General features: G+C 34.1%; 1 protein-coding gene across 1 annotated transcript in view; it reads right to left on the bottom strand.

The window, feature by feature from the left end:
* The window catches only part of RASA1 (RAS p21 protein activator 1), a 111,430-nt gene that overhangs the window by 53,923 nt on the left and 31,546 nt on the right, over window positions 1-25,961 (bottom strand). The window contains exons 2-5 of the mRNA XM_079918105.1: window positions 7,673-7,825; window positions 6,545-6,684; window positions 5,865-5,931; window positions 2,023-2,140 (exon numbers count right to left, since the gene is read on the bottom strand). Coding sequence (XP_079774231.1) covers window positions 2,023-2,140; window positions 5,865-5,931; window positions 6,545-6,684; window positions 7,673-7,825 — 478 coding nt within the window. The remainder of the gene's footprint in view (window positions 1-2,022; window positions 2,141-5,864; window positions 5,932-6,544; window positions 6,685-7,672; window positions 7,826-25,961) is intronic.

Genomic DNA, 25,961 nt, shown 5'->3' with positions numbered 1-25,961 from the left:
GCAAATTACATAAAAACAAAATGCATTATCCCTGCCCAAAAGGCGTTAATCTCTATATAAGAGGTTTACAGAATAAATTAATTTTAAATGTAATGGGTTATAAAGTTAACAAGGTGCTATGGAAACACACGAGGAAACAACTTAGCCTAAGAAAGGGTGTAAAAAAAGGGGCAACATCTGAGCCGAATTGATAGATGAATCAAATTTTACAAAGCAGTTTAGCAGGGCAGGAGTGTCAAGGAAGAGGGAAAAGAATAGGCATAGAGACATCCATTCATTCAACAAACATTTACTGAATGCCTGCTAATGCCAGACATTATTCTAGGCAACAGGGACACACTGAATCAGAGACAAAAATCCTCACAGAGCTTACATTCTGGAATTAAGACATAATATAGTACACAAATATGCTTGGAGAACAGTAATGAAAATTAGAATTTCAGGGTGGGAACTTCCTTAAATCCATCCAGCAACCAAATGTCTGAAATCTAGACAATCTCCAAATGGCTCTCCAATCTACAAGGATTCACTATGTTTCAGTGAAGACCATTATGAAAAATTATTCTAAATACTGAAGTAAAAACTGTTTATAATTCTAACCTGGAACCATTCCACTACTAATTCAAAGTATGACCATATTCATTTTTAACAGCCACATCACATTGTTCACTCACACTGAGTTGTTAACTTGTTCTCCTTTTTTTTTCTTTCCTTGTATGTTAGGTCATGTCTCCTTATCTTAAACTGGGCTTTTGTTTTCTTTTTTCCACTATATTCAATGGATAACTTTCACTTATCCTTATTAAAATTTATCTTGTTAAATTTGACCCAGAGTTCCAAGAGCTTGAGAGAAAAGTTCAACTACACCTCAATTCCTTTAAATAATCAGAATAATGGGAGTAGGGGGGTTACAGCAGAAAGAAAATCCAACATACTACTAAGAAACTTTGTAGTAAAACTAATGTAGATGTTAAGATTCTTCAGTTTGAACACTTCCTGTCCATACAGAATAAATATCACTCTTGCTGTAGAGTACAGAATTCTAATCTAGGAATTAGTTCTAATCCCAGCTCTTCCACTAAGTAACTATGTGACTATGAGTATGGAACGTATCATACCATTTCCTCAACTCCTCCCACTTTTCCTCAGTATGTTTTACTGCTACATATCAAGATCTGGCTGCCAGAATAGGCAGACAAGAGAATTAATAGCAAAGAAAAATATTCTCCACTGCCGTCCTCCTGGAACAATAATCAGAGCACACGTTTCAGCATATTACCAGGTTCAAGGCATAATTTAAAAACAGTCACTCTGAGGGTTGTAAAAAATAACAGACAACCATTCCATCCTGCTGGACAAATCCAAAAGAGAAGAGTGAATTCCAAAACTATAATACAATGTTTAATATGTTTCAGTGATACTCAATACTGTATCTGAAATGCATATGCCGCTTGAACGCTGATCTGTATCTAAAAATGCACAAACACGATTATATATAGTGTCTAAGACTACTGATAATGTATTTTGTGATGACATTGAAAACAAGGGAAATATTCAAAATATAGAACCATGTGATAATATATGTGTAATATAACTCCATTTTTCCAAGGTTACTAGAAAATTATACATATATTTGGGAGATAAAGAGTTTGAAAGCAAACGTGCAACCATTTGAGATTCCATGATCAGTTGGACATAACATCATTTATAAGGAAGACCAAGAAGACAAAAAGGGATACAAATAAGCACACATGTTAATACATTTTTAATTCTTAGAAACTCATGAAAACATCCTGAAAATTGGCAACCACAGATTAAAACATGCTAGCTTGGTTGCGCTATTTACAAATAAATAGCATTACCAACAGTAAATACGTTTTAATGAAAAATTACTTGTACTTATGAATTGAGGTTTTTCATAAAAGAAATATATCCATAGCTAATTTCCCTGATTATGGACAAGTTCCAAAATTTAAAAAGTATTTAGAATTCTGAGAAGGAGAAGAAAAGAACAAAACTTACCACCTCTTCTACTAGGTCTTCAACAATAAGACCTTGTTCATCTGTTCTTAGATTTGTAACCCACATCCATCCATCTTCTAACTCGTTATGAACAATGAACATATCTCCTTTTAAGAAACTGAAAATAGCAATTATGAAGTTATTAAAATTAAATAAAATTTTTAAACATGGAAATTTAATTGATTATATACCACCTCACAGAGATAATATGATACTGGAAAATGCAAGGGGTTAAAGTCAAATACTCTAGATTTTTGTCCTGTTTCTGTCATCATCTACAATGTAAAAGACACTTATCTGAATCTTAATTTCGACATGCATAAAATGGGTTTAATAACGGTACCTATACTATCTGTATCACTGGATTATTGTTAGAGATTCAAACTGGAATTTATGTAAACAGTAATTATACATATATTACAGGCTTTGGGGTGTAACTACAAGAAAACTGAACTTTAAAATTTAAGTTTCAATGTTATTACTCTTTCAGATATAGGTTAGACATAAAATTATAAACATAAACTAAATATTAACTCATTCCACATATACAAGATAAGGTTACTTTAGAAGAAGTTTATTTTAAATAAGCATAATTAGCCTTATCACACAGATGCTTATGAGAGTAACATTTTTCTCATAAAAAACGTTAGGGTTTATTTACTTCACTCAGCTATCCATGGTCCAACAAGTATAGCATTCTTTCTCCGAAAGTGGTACCAAGGGGTATACGTAATGAGAATGCATGCATGTTTTTGCTGTTACCAATACCTGAGTGGAGGGATGTATACACAATCTAGTTTCTTTTCATTGGAATCTAGATGTTTTCAACCTCCACACAATCACAGGATTAAAAAGTTGTTGATGTATGTCATCAATATAAAACCATCAGTAATTCCTTGAACTTTTCCTTTTAGGCTTGAACAAATGCCTTTGAGTGCTTAAGGTTTTAAGATTGACTGGATGCTACCATTGACCCTGTATCTATATCCCTATCTGTAATATATATGTATTTTTAAAATAAATTTTCCTTTAAGTCTTAATATTCACAAACCAAAGTTATAGTAAGTAAATCTCTTCTCATACCTTTGAAAACTTTGTTTTTCTCTAAAATATCTGAAGCTTCACTGTTACTTGGACTAGTTCAAGGATAAAAACTTGTACACGATGCTTCAGATGCACTCTTTTTGAATAAGCACAGAATACTGCATTCTACCTTGATTCTACAACTCTTAACAATGACCAGTATTTCACTAGCTGAAAGGGGGCAGACATTACCACTTAGCCAAGTATAAATTGTTCCTTTCCGGAACCAACTACCTAAATAAATACATTAAAATAGAAGTCAGAGAAATGAGAAATGACAAGTTTCATTTTTGGTCAAAAGCAGTCTTAAGATTTTTTTTTTTAAATTTTGACTTGTTTCTATACTACAAACTTTTTATGATGCAAAAAACAAAAACATGAAAAATAAAAAGCTTACTGGTAGAAACATCATAATCCTAAGATTAATTATGCATTATTTTGCATTTTTCCTCAAAACAGGTTAAAGTGCTTTATTAAATCTCATTAATCTTCAGATGTTTTTACTTTTAAAAAAAACAAAACACTTCTCAGGTATATATAAATTTAAAAAGACTCATAACTTCATACATATTTCTGTCATTCTAATTCTTGTTTAAATTTTCATCCTCCTAGATCAGAAGTACTCAATTTTTGGAAGGTCTCTCAGGACCCCTTCACAGTTTTAAAAAGTGATACCCTAACAGGCTTTCATTTATTCACTTGGATTATATCTATTGATAATTACCATATTAGAATTTAAAATGTAAATGTTTAAAAATATTTATTAATTCCTTTTAAAATAATAATATACCCTATTAACATGGTAACATAAAAAATGAAAAATAATTATAATCTTTACAAGTTTAATAAGAATGTTATTGCCTTGCATTTTTGCAAATCTCATGTCTGGCTTAACTGAAAACTGTTGGATTCTCATATCCATTTCTTTATTCAATCTGTTGCTATATGGTTTTTTTGCTTAAAGTATACGAGGAAAATCTGGCTTTATACAAATATGTAGTTGTGAAAGGGATGAGTATTTTAATAGCCTCTCAGATAATTATAGATATTCTATTACATTAACCCCAAAACTTGACTAGTGGTACTTTCTTGGAGGTTGGTTGTAATGTGGAATCTAAAACTATGTATCAATGAACTTTCTGTACCATTCTAATAACCTCTATTGGTCTATTTTGCACTGTGAATGGATCTTTTACCCAGCCATAATTTTGTAACATCATGCATTGATCATTTAGAAAATACTGGTTCACTGAGCTATGCAGATCATCCAGATATAAACACATTATACAGTATCAAAACATCACATTCTTCAATATCAGCACCATTTCATCAGAAAAGTCATTAAGTATCTAGGAAGCTGTCAAACTCCTGATGGCAAATATAGGGTCTCCAAAATACTAATTTTTCCTCGAAAGCTCAAATTGTCATTGGCAACAAATACTGCCAGTTATTTCCCTTGAAGTAACAGATTCACTTTGTTCTTTAAAAAAATTAAAAAGTCAGATATTCAAGTCTGAATAACCGTAATTTGCCTGTCAGTCATTCTCCTTAGTGAAAATGATGTGCACAAAAAAAAAAAGCAGCTAGTTCGGCTCTCAAAGCACCTCTTTTCCTCAAGACATTTGAACTGTGGTACACGGTAGAGGTGCTTTATGAGTATGTCCCATTTCATCACAAAGATATTAAAAAGATGTGTAGCCATAGGTTGAGATTTATAAAACAAATATTTTTTCTTGTCTCACCAGGAACATTCGTAAGCGAAACTGGCTTTTTTTGTTTAACTGCAAGCATGGGGCAGTGAAAAACGATATACGTTTGTTACCACTGCCTTGATTTGTGCTAAGACACCAGCAGTTTTACTATCCATGGCTTCTGAACCATCATGTAAATGTCACAGTGAAAAAGGCAAATTATGTCTTAGTATTATTATAAAAATAGTTTTGATATTATGAATCATCTGAATGGATCTCAAGGATCCCCAGGGTTACATGTATCACACTTTGAGAGCTGCTGTCCTAGATGATCCCACTGGGAATTTACAAATTACCCAAAATTCCCGAATTTGCAGTTCAGTGCTGTTTTTCTTTCCCTTCTCTTTCTTTCACTGGCTTTTCCAGCTTAGATCACAAAAAAAGGTGTGCCAATAAGAACTAAATGAGAAGTTATTTTGAGGACAATCATATAAAAATGGAATGCCTACTTGGAGATTTCAGATAGTTGAATCTTTGTTTTTTAAAATACCATATTTCCAGAAATTTTTAGTACCTCCCAAAAGTTATCACTACATTTTAAATACTGCTGTTGATTTCAATGAGAAGCTGTAAACTCAGAATCAGTAATTATTCAAAGTAGCCTTAACATTTTACCAATAATAAACAAATTTTCTATCAGAAAGCTAAACTTATAGAAAGATACAGATAATTTGATAATAATTATCCAATTATATAATAAATCAAATTCTATAGAAATAATAAAAACAAATTATATATAAGAACTCTCCTTACTTTGTCACAGATAGTCTAATGAAAGCTAAGTTATTTCTCCTGTCATCTTCACTGTGGCCTCTCTGATCCAAATTCACAGTCTGAACAGATAAGCCAACACAGGGGGACAGGAACAATGGACTCAATATTAAGGGCATGCTTTGCTGGATGCTATTTCCTCAATTTCCAAAACCTTCCTAGTCCAAGAGCAACAAATTTTCAGTCTTTCAAATGCCTGTTTCAAATGCCTATAAACGAGATTATATCATAAAATACCTTATTTCATCAGTGTCTGGTACTTTTGTGTAAGGGAGAATGGCTCGAACACGCCTTCTATCTTCTACTGGCTAGAAACCATAAAAAAAATTGATTTACAAAAGATAACCTTTCTATGTCAAAGTCAAATTGGGTATGTCCACACAAAGTTAAAGCCAGTAAAACTCCACGTTATAAATTCTGTAGGATCATTCAAACTATTTTTTACTGAAGCTCTGAATACCCAAACTCTGGAAATGCTCATCTTGTTTTGTTGTTGTTTGTACAGAAATTCTTTTAACAGTATAACCAATATGTTTTTAATCAGGTAATATGAGTTATCATTTAATCTTAAATACACTACGCAACATATAAAGTAACCTTTCTCCAATGATTCCGAAGACATTTCAGAATCTTGCAGCAACTTCAGCATTAGCACTATGATATCAGTAATTACTCCTCATTCATTCAGAAATATTTGTTAGGGTATCACCATACAGTACGATAAAAAAAATCTAGTAACTTAAATACAAAGTAACAGAAAAATTACTCTTTCTTTTTTTAAAGAAGTTGCCAGTTATGCTCTGACACTACAACCAGAATTAAATCTTGAATTATATAACAATAAACGTCACGAGAAACTGAACAAGAGCTAAACCCATTAGTAAAATGAAATAATAAAGTTTTGAAAGATATTTTACTTGCCTCTGGAGGTGCAACTGGATAAAGCAATTTTTCTCCTTTAAGCAAACAGGAAACATGACTGTAATAACCTATTAGGTCTGACAGAGAAGAAAAACGTCTTCCACCAATGTAGTAATCCCCACACATAGCAATAATCCTATTTGTACAGGAAAAAAAATATAGTAAAACAAAAACCTTTATAACCAATTTTTAAGACCAAGTTCCATGTAAATTATAAACCGATAATTTTCATACTTTTCCTTTATCTGCATCCTTATATTAAAATACCACTTATTAATACCTTCACCATATGCAAATTACTTGAGGTTATTATTTCTTTTGAAAAGATATATGTATGCATTTGATATGAAATACATTTCTGACTTATAAACCTCAATTACATAATTCATTAAAATATTTATAAATCCATCCTCAGATAACTCTTCTTACTTTCCATATTTAAGACAAAATAGCAATTTTAATTAGTTTCCTTTGGCTAAAAGTAGTTTACAGATCTCTTGAAATATTTACAGAGTATAATAATAATTTCACATTTTACACGTGATATGACAGTACTCTTAAAGTCTATTTTAAAATCTGAAAATTAAGGATATACAATCATTTTATCAGTTAACTTTACAGGCACTAGATAATTTTTTTCAATGGCTCCCATAAAAATGAAATCAAAGACAATAATATATGTAAATATATTGATACAAACTTTGATATCTGTACTTGAAAATCTAGATGCCTGTTTAATTGAAATGAATGCAGAGTTTCAGAACAGTGAAGCTAAAATGAATTAAACTGCACTCTTAAAATACTGTTTCTATATTTTCTGTTACTCTGTGGTCTGAAAGTATACATTTCCTTTCTTTCTGCTTTACCACTCAAAGTTTCTTTGTAATTCTTTATACTTTAAAAGTGATAACTACACTTATGATTAGCACAAAAAAGTCCAATAATACTGTTTTTTAAAAAAAAGTAAGCATTCAATAGTATCTACTCTAAATCACTTATTAAATCATTTAATTGAAAACACATTTCTTTCTCCATTATTTAAATGTCACTAAAGCAGGTATATTTATGAATACTACAGCAAAATAGCTACACTATGTAGCCTCATAATACGAATAAAGACTTACCTAAAATGGTTGACAACATTTGTCTGGCTAAGAAATGAAAGTACAAAGGACCCTGGCCTCCGATCACTCTCTCTTATAAGGTAACTGCCGGACTTCCCTGCCTGCCTGAGGCGTTCTTCTGCTATAGTTCTATCAAGTTTTCCATGATACCACCTAAGAAAAAAGGTTAAGAGATTAGAATAAAAATAGCAACCATAAAATTACTACTGGCAGTTGAAAAACATACTACTACAGATTTTACATACCTACATGTAACTTAGACATTTACATTTTACACTGAACCAGTCATTCCAATTTTAACTCAATTGTTTTTAATTTCTCAGTCTCTCAAAAATAATTCATTTACTCAGTTTTTAATCTGTTCGATAAGCTCAGGTCTAATCACCTCACATATTCACCTCTTCTATTTCTGCCCATCTCTCTACCTCCAGGACTGTCTACCTGTTCAAGATAAAAACATTTATTACAATCTAATGCCTACCTAGAAAAATAAGAGTAAGATGGACAAATGGAAACAAATGGTTCATTTACTACCTCTCTATATACTAAGGAACCAAGACTTGATATAACAAGGCACATGGTACCTGGGAGAAAATAAAACTTTATTCCATTTTAATGTTTGTGCCCTAAAATAGAAAAACAGAATGACACTGTCTAAAGGCTGCTATTCTAATTTCCTATTTCAATATGAAGCTGATTATTCTCTTTTGTCTTAAGATGATCCATTCCATAACCACGCATTTGAACTCTTCACATTTATTTAACAAACATGTGGGAAATACTGGGTTGGCCAAAAAGTTCGTTTGGTTTCCCCATAACATCTTACAGAAAAACCCAAACGAACTTTTTGGCCAAACCAATAAATAATACCTTTGTCCCTTTAACTTTCCTGCTCTCAATTTAACTATCTTCTACCTACCATACTACTAGATGATTTGCTTACATGACTGGCTATACCATGGCTACAACTCTAGCATTATCCATACTACCAATCTATGCCTATAAAAGCCACGTGGATTGATATAAACAGAAGCACACTTAGAAACAGACTGGAATTTTCATATGGTCATGGTAACAAATCTACAAAGTAATTGTTATGAAATATTTTTACACTTTCCTTTGGTACTTGTCTAACTTGAAACATTCAGAGGAAAACAATAAACATTCATATTACATTGATATACTTAAATATCTAGCCATAAGTTGACAGTCAAGACTATAATAGAACTATGACTATTTTTGTAAGATTGCTGTAATGAAAGCTTACATTGACTCCTTAGTTTATTTAAAAAAAAAAAACTTAGAACTTCCCCAAAGAATTATTGTTAATTTTCTTCTAAAACCCAACCCATTTATTTGACAGTTTGTGTATAAGACAGAAATAAAATAAATGATGAAAAACAATCATGAAGCTTCAGTATAACTCAATAGAAAAAAACATAATTGTAAACCATTAGTATTAGAGGAAGAAAGGAAAGAACAATAAACATTGCATTCTTCTAGAATTCTAGTTTTAGTTCAACCACTGTCTTTGAGGCTACTGACAAGCAAATTTAGCTTTTAAGAGCTGTTTGTAGTTTTTTTTTTTTTTAATTCTAATAGGAAAAGCTTGGACCAATGATCATTAAAAGTTCCTTGAAGAGCTAAAATTTAATGGTAGATGATCAGGACAATATTTTGAAATTCTAGGCTAGAAGTTTATTTAACTGTGAAAATATATGGGACAACCTTGGAATGTGAACCTGGTACATTCCTTATTACCTTAAGTAGTGGAGCTAACCCACAGAGCAGATTTACACATTGAACAAAGACAAAATTAAGGACAATTTTAAACAAAGTACCTATTTTTGTATACTTGATACTTGTTAAATTTCTGGTGTGTCAAAATGTCAAGATTAAAAGATTTTTTAATCTCATTCATCTTGTGAACTCACCATAAGACGATACACAAAGGTGCATGAGGCATTACACAATAACTAATTTATAATAAATACCTGACTAAAGACTTTTATATATTTGTGATTTTCAGTTTTTACATCTATGTACTTTCTATAAGATTCTGGCATTAAAACAGGTATTCAGTTCAAGACAGAGACATAAATCTTAATAAACAACTTTGTTTCCTGATTATTAGTAATTCCTTTTATGCCAAAAACTCTTAAGTTTTGAACACATTAGGAAAAACATGTCAATTCTTGATTATGACTATAAACTGAAATTAAATTATCCAATAATAGGCTTATGAGCACATATGTAGTTGAGCGTGATCCTCAAAACATTCCATTGTTACAAGTCTCCAGCTGTTCTAGGAAAAAACTGAATGGTGTTAATCAAAACTTAAAATTTCTTGAATTATCTTTATTGTTCACTTCAAATTATCAAGGTGAATCATACTAACAAGAATATTTTAAATATCTGCACAGATAGGATGGCTGCACTGATACCTCCTAAACGTCTTCAGAAGAGATTAAGCTGACTGGTGAGACTAGGACTTATCAGAAACCTCCATAATTATGGTCAAGTCTCTATACTTTGTACCTCATTACTATCACTTGTAAAAAAAGGGAACATAATCTCCATCTCAACCTTAGAACACATTAAATATTTGTCCTAAACTCCTTCAAAGAAAAACAAAACTGAAAAAGCACTATATAGGCTGTATAGTATAATGGTTAAGAGTAAAGACTCCAGAGTCACTGCTTGTGTTTGAATCCTAGCTCTGCCACTTGGCTGTACAAATATGCGCAAATTTCTTAATTTCTTAGCCTGAGTTTCCTCATCTAAAAAAGGCACATAATAACAGTACCTGCTTCATAGAAGGCTGTGTGATATTATTATAAATGAACTAATACATATAAAATTATATATATATAAATTATATACAGTATACACAGACTATGGGGCTAATTCAGCTTCATCAATGAAAATATCAAATTTTATACTGTTGCATAATGGATGATTAGATCACCTAAGCCTCTGTTATCTTCCTACCTTCCAGTCCTGTTTACACTGCATCTAATTTTGGGAAGAGAACGGGAGAAACCAATCTTCATTTCTGCTAAAACACTGATTTTTAAGAGGAAATTTCTTTTTCCAAAGCGCCTTTTTTGAACAGTAACAGATCATACACATTAATTGACATTGGAAGCTCCAAAGTATTCATAAACTAGAAATTCTTCCACTTCTGGCAATTCTAAAAGGAAACCCTCAAATAGCCCCACTCTTTCCCCAATGTGGATATATTCTTTGGAGGAATGGCAAAGACAATATGCATTTGAGATACTGTGACTTAAATTTGCCTAAATTAATAATAAAATATCTAATGTTCTATTTAAAAGTAAACTATCCCTCTCTCTTGTTCTCTCTGTCTTTCAAGGAAGATTGGGAAAAGAAACAGCAGGAAATTTAAGAAGTAAATACATTTTTCTCAGCTAGTTTTGCAATTTTTGGTTGCGAAATCTTACAGACAGATATGGAGTCTCTTGATTTCATTTTCTTAGACACTACACAATCAGTTTATCTAAAATAAAACATCCAAGATGAAACTATGTATTAAGTAAGTCAACAAGAAAAGAGACAAGTTGGACAAGCTGCAGGAATCATTTTACTTTTAAATTTGGAATCACATGAATGTTTTTATAAACATGTTGTACATTGGTGCAGTATATTTAAGGGGCCTTGGGAGGACCTTTGTGTTTTTTAGTCTCTCCTAATCAGGTAGAATAATATAGAAATCTATAAAATGAGAAAGCAACCTGGTGTGAATATAGACAGATACAACTCAAACTACACAATTATTTAAAACTAACGTGACAATACTAAATGGAAACTGTCTACTACAGTAGAAAACAATTAAAATAGCACTACCATCAACAAGCTTCCTTTGTCTAAAAAGGAAACTAAATTGAAGTTCCCAGCAGATCACTTTTACTTTCCACTATGCTCTTCTTCCTAGTTATGTCACTGACAGGCACAGTAGTTCTCAGAGAGAAACGTAAGTGCAGAAATCTAATTGTCAAACAATCTCCTGTCACCTGAATTACCTGGAACTCTGTGTGCCTGACCATACCATGAACTTTTAAAGTTTTTCTGTAACTCTCAAAGATGTTAATCATATTTTCTCACACATGCTGTCCTTTCTGAAATTAAATTGGTTATTTCAGTCTGGTTAAGACATATACTAAAAACATTTGCTAAAACTACTATAAATCTCCTGAAACCTCCATATTTCTTTTTTTCTTTTTTTTTTTTTTTTTTTTGCAGTACGTGGGCCTCTCACTGCTGCGGCCTCTCCCGTTGCGGAGCACAGCCTCCGGAGGTGCAGGCTCAGCGGCCATGGCTCACAGGCCCAGCCTCTCCGCGGCATGTGGGATCTTCCCGGACCAGGGCACGAACCCGTGTCCCCTGCATCGGCAGGCAGACTCTCAACCACTGCGCCACCAGGGAAGCCCTCCATATTTCTTTTTAACTAATATAGTCCCCACAGTCATACAGTCTGAGCTGGTGGTCAAGAAAAATAAACTGACTTTTTAAAGTGAAGGCAAAGTAAAGATACCTTATAGTAAATGATTTTATTGTCTTTTTTCCCCCCGACGTTGTTATGCAGACAGGCTAAAATTTGGTCACTAGTAAATTCACCTGAACAACCACTGGACTAAGCATAAGAGGTGTAGTGCCCCTTAGACCAACTGCATTACTTAAGAAATATTCATGTGTATGTTTGACATCTTGAGTATATTTGTGTGTTCAGGCAAATAAGAAGTATGTGTGTATGTCTGTGTGTTTGTCTATGCATTTAGTTACATATCTCAGATCAAATTAGCTCAAGAAAAGAAACTGTTTTTCCTTTTGCCACAGGTAACATATTTACAGGGTCCAAAGAAGGTTTAAGTTCTGTGGGAGTATTTTTTAAAGAAACAACACTGTTACATGTCCATCCACGCAAAAATTCAGTTTACTGAAAGACTAATATACTAAAGGTGGGACCAACAACACAATGCTTATGCAATCAGAAGTTTATATTGGACTTCCCTGGTGGTCCAGTGGTTAAGACTTTGCCTTCCAATGCAGGGGTGCGGGTTCAATCCTTGGTAGGGGAGCTAAGATCCCACATGCCTCACAGGCGAAAAACCAAAACATAAAACAAAAGCAATATTGTAACAAATTCAGTAAAGACTTAAAATAAGTTTATATTGAAGTACACTTGACCAAGATAGTCTCATTCTCACTAACCTTAACTCCCATCACCCTAGAAAACAGATAATGAAGAGTAGAAAGAGCCACACCCTCTCCAAAAAATGTTATACACTAATCAAACATATTTATTTAAAAAAACAAAGGGAAAAAAAAAGGAAAAGCACAATACTTACTAGTCCGAGGCTAACATCAGTTCCTACCTCACAGCCTCTAGCCCTTATATCAGTGAAATTTCATTTCTCAAAAAAAGCTACCAATTCTTACAGTTGACCTTCTCTTAGAACTTCAACAATTACAGGGTCATATCAGTAACTAAGTACATGAAAAGAGGGCAACGAAATGACTTGTGACCATCTGGTCCAATGAATGCATTACTGCAACATAGTTGTAAACTATCTTGAAGGGTAGTTTTTCTACTTAAAGAGAAACACTGTGATTTTTTTGTTTTGCTTTGTTTAATTTCACAATGTTCAATCTAAAACTTTGGAGGGTATGGTGATTCAGTGGCTACGTACTGCAACTATAACATTTCTTAACCTGTATTTTAAGATATACCTTTAAAACACTGAATCTGAAGTTGAAAAGCAAACTTTAGTCTGGCATGGCCTTTTATTTCATCCATCTCCAGCAAACTATGTGTCAAGCATTGGGCTACATGGTAGAAAAACAAGTTAATACCACAGAACTCCATGACATAGGTCTCATGGAGAACACAGACAAATCAGGGAACTGCAATCTGATACAGCAAGTACTAGAATGCGGGGGTATATGGAAAAACTAGTCTTAGCATTTTAGTATACACTTCCTGAAAAAACTGATGGCTAAACGGAAACCTACAAGCCAAGTAGCAACTAATTCAGAGAAAGCAAGGGACTGAGAAGGTGAGAAAGGTGTCACTGGCAGAGGGAAAAAGTAAAGACAAGCAAAGGCCAAAAAAAATTCATATACAGATATGGGAATATGAGAATACTTTAAACTTTCAAAATATATTTTGCAAGCCTAATTCTTATCAGATAATATGGATAACCTTCTGAATTAGACTAGATTTATAACCTTACTTGCTGAACTTCTTTCGGTACCTCAAAGAGAAATGTATCTCAAAGAACATTTTAAAAGTTCAAAATATTCTCAGATCTATCCACTCATTTGCTCCCAGCAATAACCCAAGGTGGGGGGGCGGGGGCAGGCATTAGAACACAGCACTCAAAGTTCTCCACCGTAAGTCCATTATTCTCTCCTATGTCCCCTATATCCCAGACAAATTGCATTTATTCATTCAACAAATATTTTTTAAGCACCTGCTATGTTTAGGCACTGTTTTAGACATAGGTTTTCTCCCTATGCTTTCTCAAAATGTTTTTCCTATGTAACATTTTTTTAAATAAGGTGAAAAGATTATGCAATTTAGCCAAAAGTCATCCTAAAATTAAGGTATTTTCTATGGGTTTTTTTTCCCCTCAGAAATTTCTATTTCTCTATTCTCACTCATAGAAATATCAGTATCTCTTCAGCTCAAATTATAATTTCTCTATGAGGATAATTCCCAAATTGTTCTTCCTAAAGCTGGCTTTCCTCCTAAGCTTCAGGCCTAAGTTACCAAGTACCTGCTAAGAAGCTTCACCTTAAGATGACTATACCAAATCTAAAATATCAGCAACTATCCTTACAAACACATACACATGCGCGCGCACACACACACACACACACACACACACACACACACACACACCCCTCTTCCTCTTTACTCCTCTATCCTGTTAATGGCACCAGCGTCTTTCCTAGTGTTTAGACTCAAAACTTCAAAAGCAACACTGATTCCTTCCTATCTCTCTACCCATAACACTACTGCCAACTCGCATACTGCATCTCCAACCTCACCAATTACTGTCGTTCAGGCCCTCTTTTTCTCTTTTTATTTCAACCCATCCTATAACTGTGCAAAGATTATACTCCAATAAAGATGTTAAAAAAAAAAAGACTTCCTCATCATTCTTTCCCACATCCCTTCTCTTCTTTCTCTCCTGCTTCTCATCTTGAATTATGTCACACATCAATCCACTCACCCAAGCTATTAGGTAAAACTATATACCGCTGTGTTTTTTAAGGTCAAAAAAACAATTACATATGGTTCAACCTAGTGGAAACCTCTCATCAGTACCTCTGACTTATTCCTCTATTCTGTTTACCTCATATCCAATTAGTCAAAAAGCCTTAACAATTCCAAATTCTCAATACCCTTTTTTCTATCTAGTCTTTTCCCTTCTCACTGTCAACATTCTTCCTCATCATGTCCTGTAGTAATTCCTGCATTAGGTCTTCTAGCTTCACTGCTCTTCTATTTCCTTATACATCTGTAATAATACCTCCCCAAACAGCTATGCTTGAAACTAGATCTCAAAAACTGAAATGGTCCCATTGCTTATGGAATAAAATCCGAACTTTTGACATGACATTCAGTAATTCTTATGACTTTTCCAGTCTTCACAGGACTACTTGCCACTTCCTAAACACATCAAGCACATACTTTGAAGTCTCTATCCCTTTGATCATGCTAGTCTTTTCATTTGAAATGCCCTTATTGCCTGCCTATGGAAATCCATGTCATTCTTCAATGCCTACCTCACGTGCTATCTCCTTGAACCTCTGGGCATAATTAATCTTCTTCTATCATACTACCAGCTTATTTCTTATATTCTTTTTTGATATTTTATCTTACTGTAATATAGTTAGTCATTTTCACATCTCTTTTTTCCATTAGATTGAAAAGTACTTGAGGACACTGGGCACGTTAAGTCATCTTCACATTCTCTACTCTAGCCCTTGGCACAATGCTTTCAGCATGGTAGGCGTTGACAGGTGGGAGGCCAAGAAAAACAAATTTGTCAAAAATTCCTGCCTACGCTGAAATTCTCAAGTCATAATCCCTTACTGGAATCCACACGGAGAATGCCTTGCATTCTCTCATTCAAACTATTTCCTCAAGCTGCACTGCCCTCCCACCTGCATTCTAGAGATCTTTTATCACTCTTCCCTCCAGGGGACACCGTGACTCCAGGCTGAGCCCAAATGCCAACCCCTCAAAGGAATCTTCCAAAGACCATTCTGCCCAAAGTGATGTTTCAAGTCTAAAAATCATCTAGTATATGCCTTGTAGTCACATCTATTTTCTCAGTAGAAAAACTGAGTAGAAATATTAGTTCCCTCACCTGAATACCCCAATACCCCCAGCCTCTCCTACTCTGAACTTTCACAATATTGGCAATTTATACAAATTGCTGACACTCAAAGACATTGATTTGGTTGTTGCCTATTCAGCACCCATCCCATTCGGGGAAAACACACTCACACCACCCTCTGGATACTCCTCCTCCCCCACTTCCGAGAAAGCTTTCATTTTCTTTGAAGAATGCAGCCTAGTCAAAATCGATCATTCCATGATGAGCACCTGAACCAAGCAGAGTTCTTCACGCTGAAACTGACAGTCAGTCTTTTTCTGAAGGCAAAAGCTACAGGAAGCAAGGTCAAAGAAAGAGTTTTTGTTTATTTACTTGCTAGGTTTTCCACCACTTGGAAGACCCAGTCTATAATAAGAAAGAATGAAGGTGACAGGGCCAAACAGATAAAGAGATGGAACTAAAGATTCATGAGAACATTCAAACCCCTGTTGCACTTATCTCCGAGATCCCAGTTACAAGCCTACCCTTCCCTTAGTTTAGCTGTTCATCTCACCCATCTATTACCTCTAGACCAGTTTTTTGATCTCCAGGTCCTTTCACATATTAAAAAAATTACTGGACCCCCAAGAAATGTGTTTATGTAGGTAGTTTCTATCAATATTAATAGAAATTAAAACTGAGTACATTCTAAATGTTTACTATTAATTTTAAATTAACATAGTGGAGTTAATATTGTCAATATAGAAAACATATTCCTTATATAACTATAATTTCCAAAAAACATTTAGTGAAAAGAGTAGCCTTATTTTAAATTTTATATACTCTCATAGCTCACTTAATAGAAGACAGCTGGATTCTCATATCTGTTTCTGAATTCAATCAGCTGCTGTATATTGTTTTGGTTCATAGGTTACGAAAACTGCTACTCAATGAAGCTACTTAAAAGTTAAATAAAATGTACAATCTAACCACACCTATAAATGTTCCATTCTGCTATTAAAATCCACTGGTGTACCATTTATTCATGCGTATTTTGTAGCATTATGCAATAGCCACTTGGTAATGTTGGGTCACTGAGTTATGAAGATCTCCCAGGTGTTAACATGTTTTATTTTATAATATCAAAATATCACATTCTTTATATCACCACTACACAATAAGGTAGGCTTGGGTTGTCTAAACTGCCTATCTCCCCCTTGCCCAGCTCCTAGGAGATAACCTCGAAGCCCTTGAAATATCCTGCCCAGTAAGAGTGTCTTTGTTTACTGAGAACCTTGGGCCATGCCAGATCATTTATGCTAATATGATTTTATGGTGGGGGATTTGGTCCACCTCTGAAGTCAAACTGATGCAGTAACTAAGGTCTGCCACAAGGGGGTGCCAGGCCCACATGACTACACCTTAATAAAAATTTTAAACCTCAAGGCTCAGGTGAGCTTTCCTGATTGGCAATACCTCACATGTGTTGTCCCACATTGTTACTGAGAGAATTAAGCACTGTCTGTGTGACTTCACTGGGAAAGGACAACTAGAAGCTTGCATCTATTCTCTCCTGGACTCTGCCCTATGCACTTTCTTTCTTAGCTGATTTTAATGTGTCCTTTGGCTATAATAAACTGCTACTGTGAGTGTAACAGCTCTGCCGAGTTCTGTTTGTCCCTCTAGAAAATCACCGAAACTGAGGGTGGTTTTAGGAACCTCCAACAACAGGCATCAATATAACATGGGTGTCACAACTCTTTTCAGGTAGTAAGTGTAACCTTGAAGAAAAAGTGGCACTGTCTTCAAAAAAGTGATCTGACCCTGGGTTTGGTGGGGTGTTCTTCAAGAAATAAAAAGCATCACATGTGTACATTATACATCCTTTCTAGCTGACCACAGATTTGTTCTAGAGTTCAGCATAAAAGTTCTAATTTTTGTTTTGTTTTGTTTTAGTGCAATGTCATGTCCGTTGTTAATTCTAGCTATTATAGTTGCACATGTGAAAAATATCTATATTGTAGTTTATGGATTGGTAGCATTTCAAATAAATGGTATATTTAAATACTGACCTGAATTTTTTTGAGATGCTTATCAATTGACATTTTTTCTCAGATCAAGAGTCTGAATTATTTTTTTAATTATACCTTTTAATATTAGATTTATTCTTTTAAATATATTAGGAATTTAAATATAAGCATGCAATTTTATCTTGGAACAAGAAAAGGATTCCTCACAAATGATTTTTCTCTTTGGAAAAAATAAGCTGCAAAAATACCTGATAAACTATATACAGTCTGTAAATGAGCGCAGCTCATTGAAGCTTCGTATACCTTCATAAGGTATATGAAGCTTATAGGATGTAATATTTCATCCAACTAGTTCTTATATTTTGAAAAAATGTTAAATAGTTTAATAATGCCATAAGAAATCTTTGCCCAGAAAGAAAAATATCATCAGAAAAGACATTAAGTATTTAGGAAGCTCTCAAACTTACAGTTGCAGATAACAAGGTTTCCAAAATTCTAATTTTTACTTGAATGCTCAAATTTTGCTTGAAAGCACCAAATACTGTCAGTTATTTCCCTTAGAGTAAGAGGCTCACTTTGTTCTTTTCCCAAAAAAGTTTCTGCCAAATACTCAAGTTTGACTAACCAAGGTTTGTCTGTCAATCATTCTTTATAGTAAAATAGTGTGCCATAAAAGAAGGGGCCAGTTCAGCTCTCAGCTCAAGTAATCACACAACTTCTTTTCAAGACAAAGTACTTAGGGACGCAGCATTATGTGAATTTTCCATTGCATCACACTAAATATTAAAAAGACATATGCCCAAGAATTGTAACTTAATAAAATTAATAATTTTCACTGCTCCATCAAAGACATTCTTAGTTGAAACTGCCTTTTTTCTTTTTCTTTACAAGTGTATGGCAGTGATAAATAAAATGCCTAGTAGTATATAGTTTGGTGACACTGCATTAATTTATACTGAAGTACCAGAAGTTTTTACCTCCTATTGCTTTGCACCATCAGTGCAGACGTCAACAAAATGGAAATGGTAAATAATGACTTAGTATTATGAAAACCTTTACAGACCTCCGAAAGGGTCTCAAGGAACCCCAGGGTTCGAAGCCAATATCCTAGTCCAAGCAGACTACAAGAGTCCTAGGGAAGCTATTCCAACTTCTTGAAGCATCTCAGCTAAGCCTGTCACCTTTAATATGGAAGACAAAGCCATTGCCAATATTATAACCAAAATTTTAATTCTTCCCTTTCTATTTCTTTATGCCAAGCTCACCCAGCCTCCATTAGTTATGAATTTTTCGTTGTCATTGTTTTTATATAAGATCAACTCTGTTATGAAGCACCCTATTTCCAAATATTTTATTAATTAAAACATTATTTTATTTTATTGACGTTTCAGTTTTTTTTAACTTCCTAGCTTTGACATCTTTCTCTACTAATATTTTGATGAATAATTCCATTCTCTTTAGATTAGTAATTTTTCTTCAGTTGAATTACAGGCTTATGGAATTCTTTAAAAATTCCTTAGTTTCCACTTGATGGTTTGATTCCTTACCTTTAACATAATTTCAGCAATTATTTTGGAATGTCTTACAGATCACTCTAAATTATGCTCAAAGAAATGAACTTCAAGCCAGCCAATTATCATCTAATTGACCTTCAAAGTCAGTAAGTTCCTTGACATGACTTGCCATAGTGAACAATCTGAGCCTTTCCTCTAGTCAAAACATTACATATGCCTCCATCCTCTTCCCCCCCTAAAGCCTTCTCTCCAGATCACCCAGCCAGCAGCACATCTGTCAACCACCTCACACACATCAATTCCAGAAAATGACCCTGTGGCACATAAAAACTGAATATGCAGTGGGAGGCATATTACAAAAAGTATTCATTAATAGTCCTGCCACAACCAATTAGCTGTTTGGAAAGTCATCAGGCAAAGATTTCCAAACAAAATACACAAAATAAGTGCAGGAGAAATTAAATAATTATTTTTTAAATCAAACTATAAAAACTATAGGTTTACATATAAATCTTAATATGATAATCCATGCTTAAAAGCCAAAAAAAAAAAGCTACAAAGATTGAGATTTGACAGCACAAAAACTTAGTATGTCAAAATAAAAGTAAGTAAAATTTTAAGTGCACACATGTGCTCATATAACACACACAAGGAACATCACTGTAGTTGTTTTCAATTCCAGAAGATTAGATAAAAATTAATAACTAGAGATCTGAGTAAATAAACTATGTACATCCAATAGAAAACTATGTAGCTACTTAAAAGAATAATCCAAATGTATACAAGTACAAAATCTCCTCAATGAGTCCTATTCTGACTACCTTAACTAAAATTTGCACCCTCCTTTCTGGCACTATTAATAGCCCCTTTATCCTATCCAATTTTTTCTTTTTTTTTTTTTACCATAGCACTTATTACCTCTAATATTTTGTATGATTTATTTACTATGTTTATGTCTTTCCCCCAGCAAAATATAACCGCCAAAGAAGCAAGTATCTTCATCTGTTCATTCATTTATCCTAAGCATCTAGAACAGTACCTGGTATATGATAGGTTCTAAAAAGTTTATCTATTAAATAAATAAATACACAAAAAAGTGACATAGTTGAGCTTAGAAAGTGTAACTAGAGAACTGAGAGCCAATGGTAGACAGGGATTTTTTTTTTAACTAAAGAATAATTCTGTATACATTTCTATACATACTGCATTTTTCTACCCTGTATGCAAGTATATACTGCCTACTGAAAACTTAATAATCTTAATGCTCATAACAATATGTATTCAATATTATACATATATGTGTGTAAATAAAAATATATATTATGTATATACTATATAATAGCAATGGCTACTACTAAGAACAGTGAGATTAGGGAGGTATGAAGAAATGGAGTAGACATTTTCCTGTATTTTTTTTTTTAACAAGAGGTATTTATTAATTCTTGTCACATTACTTGCAGAATAATCCTCCAACTAAGAAAACCAGAAATGGCAAATAGAATACAAGAAAAAAAAAAAAAAAGAGGTTTGTCCATTTGAAGTCATCCAAGAACTGGTAAGGCAATTAGAATCTGAGGAGCCAAAATTTCAGAGAAAGTCAGAGTGCCATTCAGTAGCCACTTGCCTACCTTTCCCCTCTGAGTATTTGCTGATTGCAGTCACAAAGCAAGAGGCTGATAATCCATGCAAAAGACCACTTCTTCTGCCTGGGTCCTAGTAGGAGGAAAGGGATCCAGGAGAGCTTTTCGACAGTCTCACAAAGCTAGTGAAACATTGGAGACTTGAAGGGCCAGGATTCCCGTTATAAAGGAAACAGAAAACTGAACCAGAGTCTGAACTAATTCCCTCCTAGAGACTGAATTCTGAAGCTACAGGGATAAGAAGCTCAGCAAAAACTGTAAAGCAAAATGAAGTATTGGAAAATTTTGTGATTAAAGTAATTTGACTGCATTCTATCTCCTTAGCAGAAGAAAAGGTGAGGCATCTTCTGTATCAAATTATCATTCAGATCTTCTATAAATTGTCAAACAGGTCTGGCACTTAATTAAAAAATTAACAGCATGCCAAGAGACAGGACCCAATAAAATGAAACAAATAAGCAAAATAAAACAAAGATACAATATAAAACTTCAGAAAAAATTCAAAGTTGGTTCTTGGAAAGACTAATAACTTGGAGAAATTCTAAAAAGACTGATCAGAAAAAGGTCACAAATTATCAATCTCAGACTCACAAGTGAATTAATTTGAAATTAATAAACAGAGACTTTAATAATCCAAGAAAATATGTGAAAAGGTAAAGCTGGAATTTAGCCACAAAATTGGAATGATTAAAAAGTAGTTGAGGGGCTTCCCTAGTGGCGCAGTGGTTGAGAGTCCGCCTGCCGATGCAGGGGACACGGGTTCGTGCCCCAGTCCAGGAAGATCCCACATGCCGCAGAGCGGCTAGGCCCATGAGCCATGGCTGCTGACCCTGCGCGTCCGGAGCCTGTGCTCCGCAACGGGAGAGACCACAACAGTGAGAGGCTCGTGTACCGCAAAAAAAAAAAAAAAAGTAGTTGAATTTACAAAATTAAGGACTAAGTATATATTAGGGTAACAGCAGATTAGGTATATTTTTAAAAAGCTAATAAATGGACAACTTTCATAGAAAGTATCCTTACTGAAGCACAAAAAGAAAAGGACAGAATATAGAGAAAAGAGCATATAAGACAAATGGGACAGGGACTTCCCTGGTGGTGCAGTGGTTAAGAATCCGCCTGCCAATGCAGGGGACACGGGTTCGAGACCTGGTCTGGGAAGATCCCACATGCCGTGGAGCAACTAAGCCCGTGCGCCACAACTACTGAGCCTGCGCTCTAGAGCCCGTGAGCCACAACTACTGAGCAGTGTGCCGCAACTCCCAAAGCCCGCGTGCCTACAGCCCATGCTCTGCAACAAGAGAAGCCACCGCAATGAGAAGCCCACGCTCACCACAACGAAGAGTAGCCCCCTCTCACCACAACTAGAGAAAGCCTGTGCGCAGCAATTTAGACCCAAAGCAGCCAAAAATAAATAAATAAAAAATTATATGAAGAAAAGATAAACGGGACATAACTTTTTAAGTGGTTATTTATGTGGCATCTCAGAAGGAAGAGGAAGAGAATGGAGCAAAGGCAAAATTTGAAGAGAAAATAGCCAAGAATTTTCCAAATCCAATGAAAGATATCAACCCAAAGATGAGAGAGACAGAGACAGACAGACAGAAAGAAAGAAAGAGAAAAAGAGAGAGAGAGGGAGGGAGGAAGGAAGAAAGAAAAAAAGACAAGACTGCCTCATCTAGGTACATTACAGTAAAGATGCTAAAAACCAAAGACAAGACTAAATTTTAAAAGCATTCAGAACAAAAAGACATTATATTCAAAGAAAGAATAAAACTCCTCACTGACTCTGCTGGAAGCAAGAAACTAGACTATCTTTACATTTTTAAAGGAAAATAACTGCAAACCTAGAATTTTATGCCCAAGACAATATCCTTCAAAAACCAAAACTAGCATGCTTTTAGATAAACAAAGCAAATTTGTTGACAGTTGATGTTTAGCAAAAGAAATACTGAAAGAAGTTCTATAGGAAAAAAAAAGGTTCCCACGGAAAAGCATGGAAATGTAGTAAAAAGTAAAAATGGTAAACATATGGGTAAATCTAAATAAACACTGACTGTATAAAGCAATACTATCTAATGAGTACTGAAGCATAAATGAAAATTCGCAACAATAATGTAAAAAGCAGGAGAAGCATATGTAGTGTTCTAAGTTCTTAGCGTTGTTAAGGAAGTGGTAAGAGTAAATATTTTACGTAGATTGCAATAAGTCAATGATATGTGTTGTAATCTCTAGGGCAACCACTAAAAGATCAAGATTGTCAGAAAGGATAAAAAATAAAACACACTTGTAAGAGATATATCTTAAATGAACAAACACAGGAAAGTTGAAAGTGAAAGGATGGAAAAAGTTATACCATGCTAGCAAAATCAAATGAAAAATGATGTCAGACAAACTAGATTTTAAGGCAAGAAGTATTATTACAGATAATAAGGGGCATTTCATAATAATTAAGGGATCAATTCACCAGGAATTTAAGCTAAGCTGGTGGTGCATATACCCAATAATGGAACATCAAAATATAAAGCACAGTAGGTTGGGAAACTTTAACATGCTCCTCTTAATAGTTGTTAAAAGAAGCAAACAGGGCTTCCCCGGTGGCGCAGTGGTTGAGAGTCCGCCTGCCAATGCAGGGTACACGGGTTCGTGCCCTGGTCCAGGAAGATCCCACATGCTGCGGAGCGGCTGGGCCCGTGAGCCATGGCCGCTGAGCCTGCGCGTCTGGAGCCTGTGCTCCGCAACGGGAGAGGCCACAGCAGTGAGAGGCCAGCGTACCGCCAAAAAAACAAAAAGTAAACAAACAAAAAGAACAGTAAACATATGGCCAAGATTCATAAATATAATGTAAAGACCTACACAGAAATAACATCTGATTACAAAAGAACATATATTCCTTTCAAGTGAACATGCAACATTTATCAAAACTGCCATATGCTAAATCAAAAAGGAAGCCTCATTTCAAAGGACTGATATCATTCAGAGTATGTTCTCTGGACTTATTGATACTAACAAGTCACTAAAACAAAATTTAAAAAAACAAAAAAACACTACGTACAGCTATTTGGAAATTAAGCAATATACGTCCTAACTACTGAATCAAAGAAGAAATCACAATGGAAAATAGGGAGTATTTAAATAAATGATAATGAAGATAGGACATATAAGAAGTTGTGACATGCAGCCTAAGCTATACTTAAGAGTTAAATCTGTAGCCCTAAATGCTTATATCAAAAAAGGAGAATGACAATAATTATTTAAGTATCTACCTCAAGAAATTAGAGGAAGAACAAAAAGTTAAATCTGAAAAAGGCAGAAAGTAGAAAAGAACAGAATTAATGAATTCAAAAGCAAAGGTATAACAAAACTTCAGACAGCAAATCAGAAGTTGGTTTCAGGAAAGATTAACAAAATTGTTAATTCTAGAAAAACTAATCAAAAGAAAAAAGTCATAAATTCTCATTTTCAGTAATGAAAAGGGAGAAAATCAAAGGTCCTACAGAAGAACAATTGATACAAATGATAGTTACACTATCATTTATCAAGACTTATTGAAAAAACAAACAAGTAAACCAAAGGAATAAAATTGAGTTGTAACAGGCTCACACATAGCCTGCCATTAATTTATGACAATAATAAACCTGAAAAATATGGTCATTCAGATAATATTGCTGGGTCAACTGGATACCAATATTTTAAAAAGGAGGAGGGGGAATGATGGGGGAGGGGGAAGAAAGGAAGAGGAGGGGGAGGAGGTGGAGAAAGGAGGATGAAGCAAGGTACAAAATTGATATCTATAAGATGTATATCCAATGAAGGACTCAGAGCCAGGAAAAAGACCAACTAGAAATCAGGAAGGAGAAAGAAGAAGAGCCAACAGAAAAAATGGCAAAGGACTTGAACGGCCAATTTATGGAGGAAGTGATCCAAATAAGTCAATAAATATGAAAAGATACACAACATCATTCATCATTACATCTGGAAAATACTAATTAAAACCCCAAGGGCTATTTCATTACACACCCACCAAAACAGCTAAAATAAAAAGAATAAACAATACCAACCATTAGCAAGAATGTGGAGTAACTGGAATTCTCATATATTGCTACTGAGAATGTAAACTGGTATAAGTCCTTTGCAAAAATAACAGTATCTACCGACCTTATCATATCAACATCCTATGACCAGCAATTCTAATCCTAACTGCATATATATGTTGATCAAAAAATACAATAAAAATTCATAGTAGTACAACAATTTGTAATAGACAAAACTGGATACAACCTAAATGTCACGTCTATCTATAGCAGAAAAGATAATAAATGTGTTAGTCACAGTGTAACAATACAAGCAATGAAAGAGTGAAATATTGCTACATGCAACAACATGGATAAACCTCATAAAGTTTATGAAGTAACACAAAAGAATTCATATTATATCACTCAATTTATATAAAACTCAATTTATAGAAAATTCAAAAACCCCAAAATAATCTCTGGTATAAGAAGTTAGTATTGTGTTTATCTTTGGGATAAGTGGTATGGGTATTAGACTGGGACACAAAAGGACTTCTAGGATGCTGCTAATACTGTTCCTTGATTTAAAGCTGGATTACATAGGTATTATCAGCAAATAATAATGCATTAATATGTATTAATACATAATATTATGTACATACAACACCTATTAGTAACATTGTTAAAATTCATTGAGATGTAAACTTACGATGCTATACTTTATGTACATTATATGTCAAAAAA

Source organism: Stenella coeruleoalba, assembly GCF_951394435.1.
Source record: "Stenella coeruleoalba genome assembly, chromosome: 3".
Classification (NCBI taxonomy): domain Eukaryota; kingdom Metazoa; phylum Chordata; class Mammalia; order Artiodactyla; family Delphinidae; genus Stenella; species Stenella coeruleoalba.
This window is presented reverse-complemented; position numbering and strand designations above follow the sequence as displayed.